The sequence below is a fragment of the Culex quinquefasciatus genome, chromosome 2 (assembly GCF_015732765.1).
Source record: "Culex quinquefasciatus strain JHB chromosome 2, VPISU_Cqui_1.0_pri_paternal, whole genome shotgun sequence".
Taxonomy (NCBI): domain Eukaryota; kingdom Metazoa; phylum Arthropoda; class Insecta; order Diptera; family Culicidae; genus Culex; species Culex quinquefasciatus.
The window spans coordinates 97,700,969-97,714,601 of NC_051862.1; the positions used below are offsets into that span (position 1 = coordinate 97,700,969).

The 13,633-nt window shown below is 36.1% G+C and overlaps 1 protein-coding gene across 6 annotated transcripts in view; it reads right to left on the reverse strand.

Moving 5' to 3' along the window:
- The window catches only part of LOC6044626 (potassium channel subfamily K member 18), an 86,151-nt gene that overhangs the window by 21,146 nt on the left and 51,372 nt on the right, over window positions 1-13,633 (reverse strand). For all 6 annotated transcript variants that reach the window (XM_038254119.1, XM_038254118.1, XM_038254117.1 and 3 more), the window contains exons 7-8: window positions 7,546-7,682; window positions 7,328-7,451 (exon numbers count right to left, since the gene is read on the reverse strand). In XM_038254119.1, the coding sequence (XP_038110047.1) occupies window positions 7,328-7,451; window positions 7,546-7,682 (261 nt within the window). The remainder of the gene's footprint in view (window positions 1-7,327; window positions 7,452-7,545; window positions 7,683-13,633) is intronic.

Consider the following 13,633-nt stretch of genomic DNA (forward strand, 5'->3'; position numbering starts at 1 on the left):
GAAAAAGTCAAACCAATCCTGGATGTCTATAGCAGATTTTGAAGGGCTTCAAAAGACCTTTCGAATGCATCTAAGAGAGTAAGAATTGATGGAGTTTTACGGAAATGCGAGCCATTTTAAGAATTTTCATGTATTTTGGACCTCAAACTTCAATGCCCGTTTTACCCCACTTCCCTTTGTCGTAGAGGGCTCATATTTGGCATGAGTTCATCTCATGCATAGACAAACAAACGCTGAAAGTTTCATCCAAATCGGAGCACCTCGATACGACCTCTAGAACAAACCGAGCAGAATCTACAAATACTGCCTCTTAAATTAATATCGAAAATACCTATCAACAGTTTCCTGAAAAACCATGTTGTGGCCTGCTGATATTATGATTTACTAATTCCCGGACATAATCTATCCCAGCCGCAAATCACTACTCAATAAATTCATCATGCACCGCCCATTTCCTGGAAAGAAAAAAAAAAGCTACTGAAAACTCAGCAGATCCTTCGCTGGAGAGCCACTTTTGCACTTAGTGTTTCAAACGAAGGACATCTGCCAGCACTACTACAACTACTGTACTACAAAACCCTACGGTGACGTAGATACCTTTCCGGACTCTTTCAGGGCACTGGGCGAGGAAGTTGTCGCCGGAACATCAGCCTTCAAGAGTTTTGTGTGAAGAGAACGAAACAATCACCATAAAAAGCAGCATCACCACAAGGAGGAAGAGCAGTACCACGCAGATAAAGACGTTTTTAAGCTTCGCGCACTTTATGAACGCCTTTTTAATGATCTTGACGAGGTCACTGCTGGTGGATGTGGGTGGTGGGGTGGGGATGCGCTAGAAAAGAATCTTTTGAGGGCGGTTCAGCGGTTTCCAAAGTGGGGGTCAACTTGGGGATTCGGTACTGTAATATGAATGTACGCAATTTATGACTTTGCATTTGTTCTAACCGAACACATTAAAAATTATTTTGCAAAAAATGGCTAAAACAGCATAATCAATTCGCCCCAGTTTATGGCAGCTATTGCTTTCTAAAATATGGATGTGGTTCAAAATAAGTTTAGGAACCTCTGCAAAAGAGGTTCACTCGTTGAGGTGGGAGCAGTTTAAGGAGGTCGATGTCGAGCGGAAGGAAAAATAAAATTCTGTCAAGACCGGAAAAGACCTCAACAAACTGGCTACCCAGTAACTGCGCCAGAGATGATAAAAGAGCACGTCAAACAAAGTAACTCACATTTAAAATTGTGTGTGAGTGTTCTACTAAAACTTAACCAAACGAGGACGGCGACGCCGATCTCGCCAGCATCCACACCCAAGAGGAGCAGAGAGACATTATCATGTATAAACACACCAAGTTCGGAGGGTCCCGGGCTGGACTCGACCACCGTAGGAAGGTGCGTTTGTTGTGGTCACTACTTTACATAAACATAAATCGTACCCAGGTTCGGGTCCCGCGGACTTCCACTCCACTACCCGGACTCCGGAATGAAACATCCGGACAATAATCGTACACATTTCCGCGGACGCCTGGCCTGTGGAAGCGCAAAAAAGGCACTTTTTCACACAGGCGAGCGAATATTACCAACCTGTGAGTGTGTGTGTGTGTGCGCGAAAAAACTCTCCAGAATACCGCGCCACCCAGGTCAAGTTCCATTTTTGGGCAAACTTCACTCCGACCAGACAAAGCACCTCCAGAACGAGCGAAAATAAAAATGCTCGTTTTATTTCCTCGAATAAAACAAGCTGCGTGTGTGCATAAATGCGATGCATAAAATTGTATTAAAAATAATAAAATTCCGCGCTTAAAATTATTCAACGCAGACAGAAGGGCTGGGGCATTTTTTCAGCCCCGCCACCGCCGTACAAGAGACATTAAACTGAACGGTTTCACTCTTCTGCTGAAAGCATTCTGCCATTTTGGATCGGAAAAAGTTTCGAAATAATGGACGGATCGGTGAACTACTCTGAATACTACATAAGTTTGGATCAGCGGAACATCGTTCGTGAGGAAACAGCTGGCACGTGTTGATTGTCGTGTTTTTGGATTTCAGTTATTGCATTACGCGGGAAAAATGTTCATCGAGCGATATATTTGGCAATTAGGAAACGAATATGAATATTGTCTTTATAAACTAAAATTAAAAACATTTTATATTATTAAAACACTGCACAGTGGTCCAGATTGCAAAATTAAGTGGAAAATGGATTTTCCGAAAAATTGTTAAGTTTTGGAGCTTTGGTGTCTTCCGTGTCTTCAGAAGAGTTGTTGCATATGGAAAGGGGCAACTTTTGGTTTGGTTGAAAATTAGGGTGGTTCACGATTAGGGTGATTTTGGAAATCTAACTTTACAGGAATATTTTTGGGAATTTTTTCGTCTTCTAGAAAGTTGACGGGCTTGCCAATCCAAGCAACTTTGTCGAAGACACCAAAATTTTATCTCGTAATCTACGCCTTCTACGACAAAATATATAGAAAGCATCTGAGCAAACCTTCAAAAATCAGTTTTTTTAACGTGGCAATTCAAGGTTAAGTTTTAGAGAAAAGTGGTATTCGGAGCACTTTTAAAACTCTAAAAAACAAACATTTTTATTATCTGACAAGTCAATTTGAACTTAAGGGTCAAAAGTTACAGCGATTTTAAGGTAAAAACGTTACTTAATCCACCATTAGGTGGTTGGTGCCTTCCTCACATTTTGAGTGTAATGCTTGGTAATATCCAGGGGGATGCTAAAGGCCGCCATCTTTTTTTTTTTTTTTTTTTTTTCCTTGGATGGCCCACCTCTTACCCATACACATCTTTGTAGCATGGAAGGATTACGAGCAGATATCTTTCGATAATTCAATTGTTCGTATTTGAGAGTGTCCTAAATCTAACTCTACTTCCGTGTATGCCCATCCGTCTCTCTCATTTGTCATCTCAAGGCGCTCATACTTTCAAGAGTCTTTTTCATTTCACCAGATTGCTTACATCCACTTTGGGTACTGGAATCATTTCCTGTTCCACACACATATGAGCACATAGGGGTTTACCGCGCCCAGAATCGCGTTTCTTTGGACTGTTTCATATGCGGCCCAGTGACATCCTCATTAGGACGTGAACCGATATAGAGAAGCCGACCGTCATGACATGCTCTCCTTCACAGCCACACCTATGGGATGCCACTTCATTCCAAAGGTCTCTGCCTTACAAAAGGTTTACACAGTTTCTTGAACTCACGAAGATTAGTTGTCGCTCTCGTTGACTCCGGTAGCATGTTGAACAAGTTGTATCCTCTGTAGAATAGCGAGTTCTGTGTGCACGATTTCTTAAAATTCAGCAATCTGATATCTCCTGCTTGCCTAGTAAAATGTCGACCACACTGTACAGTTTTTGTCAAGTATTGTGGTGCCAATCCGTTAACAACTTTAAAAATAAACACTAATGTACTATACTCCACACGTTGCCTAATCGACATCCCTGCATCTTGGGTGATTGATATTGATAACGCGCGCAAACTGCGCACAGTAAAACCAAAAATATTTCTTTTATTAATAATTAAATTTTTGTTATAAGAATTACTGTAGTAAAAGTCAAATTACATAGTAGTTAAGTTAAACGTTTCATGTGATAAAAGAACAACTTTAAATGAGGTCATCAGCCCGATGTGTGCTTAATAATCCCAACTTTAGTCGTTTATTTTGCAAATAAATTGATAAAAATCACCTCACAAATATACGCTAACTTTTAAACGTACATTGCGATAAAATTTTACATAAAAACAATAATTACTTTATTTCTATTTTATGCCTGCAGTTTTTGTACTTTTTTTTTTTACAGTGCGCAGTTGCTTTGTTTTGGTTCCGTAACGAACAGCTGTTCTTTTGTGCTGGCGCCGAAGTTGACAGTTCCCTTTTGTTCTGGTGCCGAAGTTGACAGCTTGTGTTGTCTACGGGCGAGCTGCCTGTAGTGAGATATAGATGTCGCCCCCTGGTAATATCTGAGATCCGGCCTCCACAAAGTTCATAAATAACACTTAAGTGCTTATAACTTTTGAAAGGGTCGTCAGATCTTCAATCTACTGAACTCGTTGGAAAGGTCTTTTGATTACCTATCCAACGATAAGTCGCATGATAGATCCGGACAACGTTTTCATCGAAATATATGAGATCCGGCCTCTAAAAAGTTCATAAATAACACTTAAGTGCTTATAACTTTTGATAGGAATGTCAGATCTTCAATCTTTTGAACTCGTTGAAAAGGTCTTTCAAATACCAATCCAACGACAGGTCACATGATAGATCCAGACAACGTTTTCATTGAAATATATGAGATCCGGCCTCTAAAAAGTTCATAAATAACAATTAAGTGCTTATAACTTTTGATAGGGTCGTCAGATCTTTAATCTACAGAACTAGTTGGAAAGGTCTTTTGATTACCTATCCAATGATAAGTCGCATGATAGATCCGGACAACGTTTTCATCGAAAATTATGAGATCCGGCCTCTAAAAAGTTCATAAATAACACTTAAGTGCTTATTACTTTTGATAGGGTTGTCAGATCTTCAATCTTTTGAACTCGTTGAAAAGGTTTTTTAAATACCTTTCTAAAAATGTATAACATGACGAGGTTTCTTACAAAAACCACCCTTTTTACAATCTTCCGGACTTTTGTTAAATTAATTTTGTTAGCATAACTTTTGAAGTACTTAACTAAACTTAATCATTTTCAATAGCGACTTATGGGACCCCAAGACGGATCAAATGAGACCAAAACGGTCCAAATCGGGTCAGCCAGTGCCGAGATAACTCAGTGCAATTTTTTTTGATCAACATCCCACCACACACACAGACATTTGCTCAAAATTTGATTCTGAGTCGATATGTATACATGAAGGTGGGTCTAGGAGGTCAAATTAAGAATTTCGTTTTTCGAGTGATTTTATAGCCTTTCCTCAGTAAGGTGAGGAAGGCAAAAAGATGCAAATTTAAAACTTAAATATCTCGAAAAGGCGCAAGCCAAATTTTAAGCACTAGGCTGCATTTGAAAGAGTTTTTTTCTGCATTTGAAAGAAGAGATCCAGCACTACAAACGCTGAAAAAATCTCACGGGTGTTTTTCTTTAAACTCGAGATATCTTCATTTGAAAAAGTCTAATTTTCAAGGGAAAACCTTATGGGACCACCCTAACGAATTTCGAAAATTGTCCAAATATATGTTTTTCCATGTAATTTTTCCCGCTGAATCTGAATCTGCCCTCAGAATGGGCCCAAAGTGTCGAAAAATCGATTTTTGGTCATTTTTTTTGTTTCCATGTAAAATTATCATTTAAACCCAAAATATAATAAAAATGTTTGTTTTTTAGAGCTCTAAAAGTGCTCCGAATACCACTTTTCTCTAAAACTTAACCTTGAATTGCCACGTTAAAAAAACTGATTTTGAAGGTTTGCTCAGATGCTTTCTATATATTTTGTCGTAGAAGGCGTAGATTACGAGATAAAATTTTGGTGTCTTCGACAAAGTTGCTTGGATTGGCAAGCCCGTCAACTTTCTAGAAGACGAAAAATTCCCAAAATATTCCTGTAAAGTTAGATTTCCAAAATCACCCTAATCGTGAACCACCCTAATTTTCAACCAAACCAAAAGTTGCCCCTTTCCATATGCAACAACTCTTCTGAAGACACGGAAGACACCAAAGCTCCAAAACTTAACAATTTTTCGGAAAATCTATTTTCCACTTAATTTTGCGATCTGGACCACTGTGCACTGCTGCAGCAGACCTTTTTCAAATGTTTGTCTTGAATTTAGAAAAATATGTGAAAGTTTTTTTCTTATTTTTCTTTACGCCAAGCAAAATTATTTTTTGTGACTTCCCCAAAAAAAAAATCCACCAGCTGAATGTTGTTTTTTGAGCTATTTTAGAACTCTACATTAATTATGTGCAAAATCGCTCCACATTTATAATGTGTAAGAAATATCAGGAAACGTACCCAATTTTCTTATAGGTTTGGATACGCATTTTCCACCCAAATAAACCGAAAAGTGGGATTCAGGCTCGACTACCAATGGGTTAGTCTTAATCAATTTCGCTCAAAATTGGCACCGATGCATAAAATAAATCTAATAACGATAGATCATTTTTCTGTGAGAAACTGTTTACTTTTATTCCGGTAGTCATAAACGCGGACAAAAATTAATTCGCAAAAACATAAACAATCACTTATGAAATAGAGAATCAAACACAAATTTAATCTACTTAATGTTACGTTTTTAAGAAAACCATGACGAAAACGTAACATGAATCGGAACAGATCTGGTCAGGGTTGCTTTTTTTTAAACCGCTTGTTCACTGAAATAAAAAAAATAGTACAAAATTCCTTTATTCTAGGAATTTTGCCTCTTTTCCTTATTTAGTTATCGGGTTTTTTGGATTACTTAATAAGGAAAAGAGCCAAAATTCCTAGAATTTAGGAATTTGGTACATTTTTTTCGAGTTCACATTTTTGCGATTTTTTTTTGGTTCTGATTTTAGCATCCTATTCAGATTCAGTGTTGGAATTGTAAACTTGCTCAAAAGACTTGTGATAAACTCAATAGTAGTTTATGCAACAAGTTGCAAAAAGAGGATTTTTTAAACACGAGTCGCAAATACGAAGAGTGCTGAAAAAATCAAGTTTTGCAACGAGTTCCATACGACATTTTTTGCAATTCCAAAAAAACACACACTGAGTGAAATTTTATGTCATATTTTCATGTATTTTGTCAATAAATCGTTTTAATCAAAAAAATGTTGAAAAGTGTTACTTTTCGAAACAAGTGCTGAAAAGTAGAACTTTTCAGCATTTATTTTGAAAAGTGTTGCTATTTGATTCTGTTATTTTTGGTACAGAAAAGTAGGCTATTTCGTCGTTCAAGAATGACAGGAAAAGTAAGTAGTTTCACGACGGAATTGCAAAAAAATACTTTTTTAAACAAGCCTAAGAAATTAAAATTTTGCTTTTGATTTTGTTATTTTTTTGTCGATACTAATTTACTTTAAAGAGGAAATGCAACTATTTTGAGTCTCATTTATGTTTGTAAGGCTTTCAATTGAATAATATTGCATTGTTTTTCAAAACGACATCAAAAACAGCTTTTCTGGAAAATGTAATTGAGCTCAATTTGTTTACGATGAAAGGTGTTTTTTTCGTTCATGCTTACTTTGCTCAATTGAGTACAATGCAAAAATGCAATTAAGTCCAGAGATTGCGCACATGAATGACACTTTGTTGTTTTACCCCTCAGGAGAGAGTAAACTCAATCATTGTGTTCTCGTGGTGGAGGAAAGCGGAGGGAATTTTAAATAATAACTTACCGAGGCACCGGGCACAATGTCCCCGAAGCCGATGCTGCTGAGGGAAATGAAGCAGAAGTAGCTACCATCTAGTATATCCCAGTTCTCCCAGTCGGCAAACAGTCGAGCACCGAAAAATATATACCTGAAATGTGCAGCAGGAAAAAAAGAGTGGATTTGGTGAATTTTATCCTACGGTTACAAGGGGGAGTTTGCAGCAACACAGCAAGAGTACTCACCCGATCATGATCATTATACAAATAGTAATTGGAACGGTAACGGTTTGTGTTTCGGCAGTGATTTCGTCCTCGATGTCGTCCTCCACATTGGAGGTGGTGATGGTGGCCGTGTCGAACCCGTTGTCACCCAGCTCCGACTGATTGATCCCCCGGGCGAGGACGGAAGCCGTGGTGGATGAAACGCCAAACAGCACGGCGATGAAAAATGTACAAGAAGAAAGAAAGTTCAGTGAAAAATTGCACCAAAAATTTAAATTTATCGTCACACTTTGTTTTGCGCTCGACGCGCGCGCTGCTGTCTGTGTATTGGAGGTGGTGTGCTGATAGTTTCTCTGAAGTTTCAAGCATTTATTTTCCAAAAAAAAAAAAAACGTGTGGTACAAAAAAAAAGTTTAAATGAGATTTTTTAAATTGTTCCCTTTTTTCAGTATTTTTAATGTTTTGTTCTGGGGATCAATTTTGTAGAACATTGCGAAACGATACGAATCGTACTCACATAGTTGTAAAAATATCAAACCATCAGCTTTTAGCAACTACAATTATCAAGCCTGAATATCCATGGCCCAAATTCAACTGCTCTTCTTTCCGTATTGATACTCTCAGTGCTGAATATAGCCAAACACGTGTTTGTTCTTTCATTGCAGTTTTCGTATTTATTAATCAGGCTGAAACTTTGTTGGTGCCTTCGGTATGCCCAAAGAAACCATTTTGCATGATTAGTTGGTCCATACAATATTGTTTTCGAAAAGATCGAAAAATTTCACGAATGTTTCATATTTTAACATTGTAAATCGGACCATTAGTTGCTGAGATATCGACATTAGAAAATGGTGGGTTGCTGAGTGAGACTTAGAAAACATCAATTTTCCTGTTTTAAAACCTTTGCATGGCGTGTTTTCTGGGCAACCTTAAGGAGAAAAAATGCTTCTTAGAGCGAAATTTTTCATCGAGAAATTTCTGAGATATCTTTATTTTAAGTTTTTTGTTTTAAATCCCAGCATCATTTTTTGGAAACATTTTATTAACAGTTCAGGAAACTTGTCAAAAAATGCGTTTTATGTGTCATTTACTCATCAAATATGCAAAATAAGTCAAGAAACAACTATTTAAAAGGTTTCAAATCGCTAAACATTTTAAAAATTTAGTTCTAACCGTGTTTTTGAATATGCGTTTTTTTTCAGAAATTGAAATCAGAAAACTGTATTAAAATATATGTTCACAAGAATTAATAGATACATAGCTGATACAGTCGAATTTTTTGCAGGTTTGAGATTGTTAAGGGTAATTAGATTTTTATGAATAAATATCATATTTCCTTAACCAAACATTAACCAGTTGCATGGATACCAAAACATGTTATTTACTCGAAATTAAATACTTTTCATGAGTATGAAAGGTTTTTTTTATAAGTTTTTTTTTTAAACATTTTACAAGTATCTTGATTTTTGTTCAAATAGCTTGTAATTAAATTTTCCATTTGATTTTTTGTTAAAATTATTATTTTATTTTTGTTTCAACAAAAAAATGTTTGTGAAGGTGTTTTCTACATTCTCAGTTGAAACTCACAAATTTTATTGCTATTTTCAAAGGCATTTTCAACAGTAAAACATTAAAAAATATATTTACTTTATACTCATGACTTTTCAAGCATGCAACAGTAATTTGTAGTACATTTTTGAGTTTGAATCATATTTTGTATCTTTGTTCCTGGTTCATGTTTGTTTAAGGAAATATCTTATTTATTCATAAAAATGCAATAATACTCTTAAAAATCTAAAACCTGCCGAATTTTTGGTTATATTAGCCATATCATAGCAGGCACGTGATACATGTTCACAGAAATTATGTAAGAATTTAATAATTCTAGTATTTTTTTTATTTGAATGCGGTTTTATGATTTTGATTACTAAGTAAATCCCACAAATTCAAAACTCAGTTAAAATATAACTTTCAAAATGTTTAGCGATTTGCAACCTCGTTGTGTATCTTGTCTTATTTTGCACATTTTGATGAGTAAATTACACATAAACACATCATTTGACTAGTTTCTAGAACTGTTATTAAAAAGTTTCCAATAAATGATGAAGGGATTTAAAACAAAAAACTTAAAATAAAGATATCTCAGAAATTTCTCGATGAAACATTTCGCTCTTAGAAGCTTTGGAAAGCTGAGAAAATTTCCTATAAGACACATTTGACAGTGGCGACGACTATTTTTTCCTGATAAGGTTGTTCTAGAAAACACGCCGTGCTTTGCATGGCAATATCTCAGCAACTAAAGGTCGTATCAACAAAGTCGAAAAGAGCAAAATGTAGAGAATTTTCTCAGCTTTTTAAAAATATTTTTTCAAGGGTGGGCAAACATGTGAGCTAATTAAAAAAAAATGAAAAACTGTGACTTTTTTCAACAAAGTTACCTAAAGATAGTTATAACTTGAAAACTGTGCACTTTATCAAAATTTCACTAAAGTACTTTTTGATTGAAAATTTGATTATACATACATCGAAAAATGAAGTTGACCAATTTGCGACCAATATTTCGATTTTTTAAAAAAAATAAAAAAAAATCTAAAATCAAATTATTCGCTCTACAGCATTGCCTTGGCGTTCTCGATTGCGAGATTCCTACTCGAAACTAGATGTCCGAAGGCTTGATTGTTGAGGCAATTGCAAACCTCTTTTTACACCTAAGCCTCCGTCCACCACGGGATTCGAACTGACGACCTTTGGGTTGTTAGTCAAACTGCCTACCAGTGACTCCACCGAGGCAGGACTCAGGGAGACGACTCCTACACCTGGATTGAACTATCGACCTAACCCTCTTGGTTAGGCCGGAGCCAACATTTACTTCCCCGTCACCACGGTTCCCGGCATTCAAAAAATCAGTATTGATTCAAAAATTCATAACTCAGTCAATGATTTTTTTGCAAAACCTGGAAATTTCTGAAAAGTTGGCATTTGATGTCCCCTAAAACAGATCAAAATATTTAAAAAATAAAAATAGTGTTATTTTAGCAAATCAAGTTTTAGTGACAAAAAGTGAAATTAAAAATCACCCATTTTTTTTTAACCGAGTATCATTTTTTTACGTGTAGTCCTTTTCCATACATACAACTTTGCCGAAGACACCAAGTCGATCAAAAAATTCCTTCAAAAGGTATAGATATAAATTTTCATATATCATTTTTGTATGGACAGCTGCCAAATTTGTATGGAAAATTATATGGATCAATTAATGATGCAAAATGGCTTCATTGAGCATACCGAATGCACCAAACAAGTTTCAGCCTTATTAAAAAAACACTTTTCAAAATAAATGCTGAAAAGTTCTACTTTCAGCACTGAAATGGGTGCTGAAAAGTTGAACTTTTCAGCTCTTGTGTCGAAAAGTAACACTTTTCAACATTTTTTTGATTTAAACGATTTATTACATATACATGAAAATTTGACTTCAAATTTCACTTAATGGGTGTTTTTCGGAATTGCAAAAAATGTTGTATGGAACTCGTTACAAAACTTAAATTTTTCAGCACTCATCGTATTTATCTAACTCGGTGAACCTCGTTAGATAAATGTACGACTCGTGCTGAAAAAATCCTCTTTTTGCAACTTGTTGCATAAACTACTATTCTAATATTATATCAAGTTTTGTACTTCAGAACCACAAATTGATAAAAAAAAACGTAAAAGTTTTGGAAAAATTATATTTTAAAGAACTCATTGATATTTCGTCGCCGTCGCGCTAACTTGTCGTGAGTGCATTTTGGGCCACATTGAGTTAAAACGCCAATTTGTGCAGCTCACAATGCCTCCCCAACATTTTTATTTCAATCCTGAGATATTAATTGAAAACCAAAAAGCACCGAATTTTTTTGTCACTTTTCATAAGAAAGAAGTTTCAATCTTGCCTTGCTAATTTGACAAAGCCTGGACATTGATGAAAGTGCGACAAGTGGCCAAAGGGATTCTAGGTCAGAACGCGTTTGTCACAGGAACAAACGCGTCGATTTACTAATTTTTCATGGTGGCATTACTGAAATGTTATATAAAGAACTTTTCGATACTTTTTGTTTCAAAATGTGAAATTTTGTATTTTTATTTGCTTTGCCTCCCCTAACTTGACCTCGTCCAGAGCCGAGGGGTAAACACTTTGAACTAGTCTTATTAAAAGCATGACATATTTGAATAATTGGACGAATTCTGAAGTTTTTTATTGAAAAGGTCCAATAAATCAAATTTCCAGTTTTTGCTTTTGTGGTGTTTGTGGAACCGTCTTGAGTCAGGGGTATTGAAAAACACCCAAAAAACAAAAACTGAAAATTTGGTTTATTGAACCATTTAAAAAAAGAAAAAAAAAAGACCAGAATTATACTTTATTAAAAACATATTTTATTGAAATTGACCATTCTTCCAAAGAGTATTGTGTATCTCTTTCACTCCTTATGTCAGTGTTTACATTTGTCTATAGTAGAGAGCCACATTGCATTTCCCTTTATAGGTCCCTAAATAATTTTAGCAAACGGATATTTTGAAAAATCATCTTTGGACATTTGGTTAAGTTAATGCAAAGCTAATTTTTTTTCTTCTCAGGAGAATTCCGCAGTAGTTTCGGTTCGTGAAAAGGAAACATTCGCGCTCGTTTCCGCCGTCTCTCACGCTTTTGTTGCGGTTCACAACATAAATTAAAATGTGTGCATTTTCACGAGCAATATAATGCAATAAATAGAGCAAGCGAAGCAGAAGTAGTGGCAGCAGAGTTCCAAACAAACACACTCGCGCACGCTGAGCTGCTGGGTGGTAAGTGTAGCAGTGTAGCAGTGTATGTGTGGGGGTATAGAACAATGGCAAAGGAATCGGAAAACTGCGCCGGGCAGACAGAACAATGGCGGCTGCTGGATGCAGGAAGCAAAACACAATCCTTCTCAACACCTTCGTTAGATTTGCAGCCATTAATATTCACGGCAGGTTTATGCACTTTTTCACAGGCCAGCACAGAAAAACGACGAACCGAGCCGAGGGTCAAACATTCCGAGGCCGGTCGGGACTCGGCGGGCACAACTGCCGTACGACCGGATGGTGACACTCAATTGTAAGGCTAAAGTATGGCTTAGGAAAGAGTTCAGGCTTCAGCTGGAAATGTGCTTGTTATAAACAAGACTGAATATGCAACGTTGGAGTGGAATATATTTTTATTCTCATCGTGAAATATGGTTCGTGCTAAGGTTAATCTTTTTGAAAGCAACAATAAAGATCGTGAGATATTTTTTTTCATTTTTTTGTTAATTTTATGCATAAGGGTGTAGTCTTATTGATATTATTTCTGCAGAAATCAAACCTGCTTCCAAATTTGCTGTCAATGCACAGTTTTGCAACTAATTTTTAAAACATAAGTTTTATTGATTGATCTGTATTGATATGTTAATCAACTACAAAAACCATACGTATTTCATGTTAAATAAAGAGTCCTTATAAAAAAAATTTATAAAGATGAAAATTTTCATTGATTACTGCAATGTGGCACACTCTTTAACATTGAACAAAATCGCAAATATTGATTAGTTTTTCTAAGTGCACTCAATAACATTTATCGATAATATCGATCTAATAATTGAATGAAATGATCAATTTATTGCTTCCATGATCTGTAATTAGTTACACCCAGAATTGGGCATCGGCATACGAGAGGATAAAGAGCCCGGCAGTAAAATGGTACTTTGTGCGTACGGAGAGGATAAATCCCGAAATTAGCGAGAGTACTTTACTCATGAGTTCATTTTCCAAAAAAGTTTATCTTTCAAAAAAAAAATGCCGGTACCGAGACTCGATCCTTAGACCTTCGGCATATTGAACCGTGCCTTTGCCGTATGGGCAACCATGGTTCAGTGACTAAGTTGCGGTCATTTGTCCATATGAGCCACTCAATAGGATGAACTGTTTCAATGAACGGATGAACACGCGAGAGGTCTTTACTATCGCAAAATAGTACTTTCCTCCAGGGATCTGACACGCATGCAGTTTATTGAAGTCCCCACCAGAGGCGCTGTCAGTATTGTTTACGTATGGTTTTTGAAAAGGTCGTATGAAATAA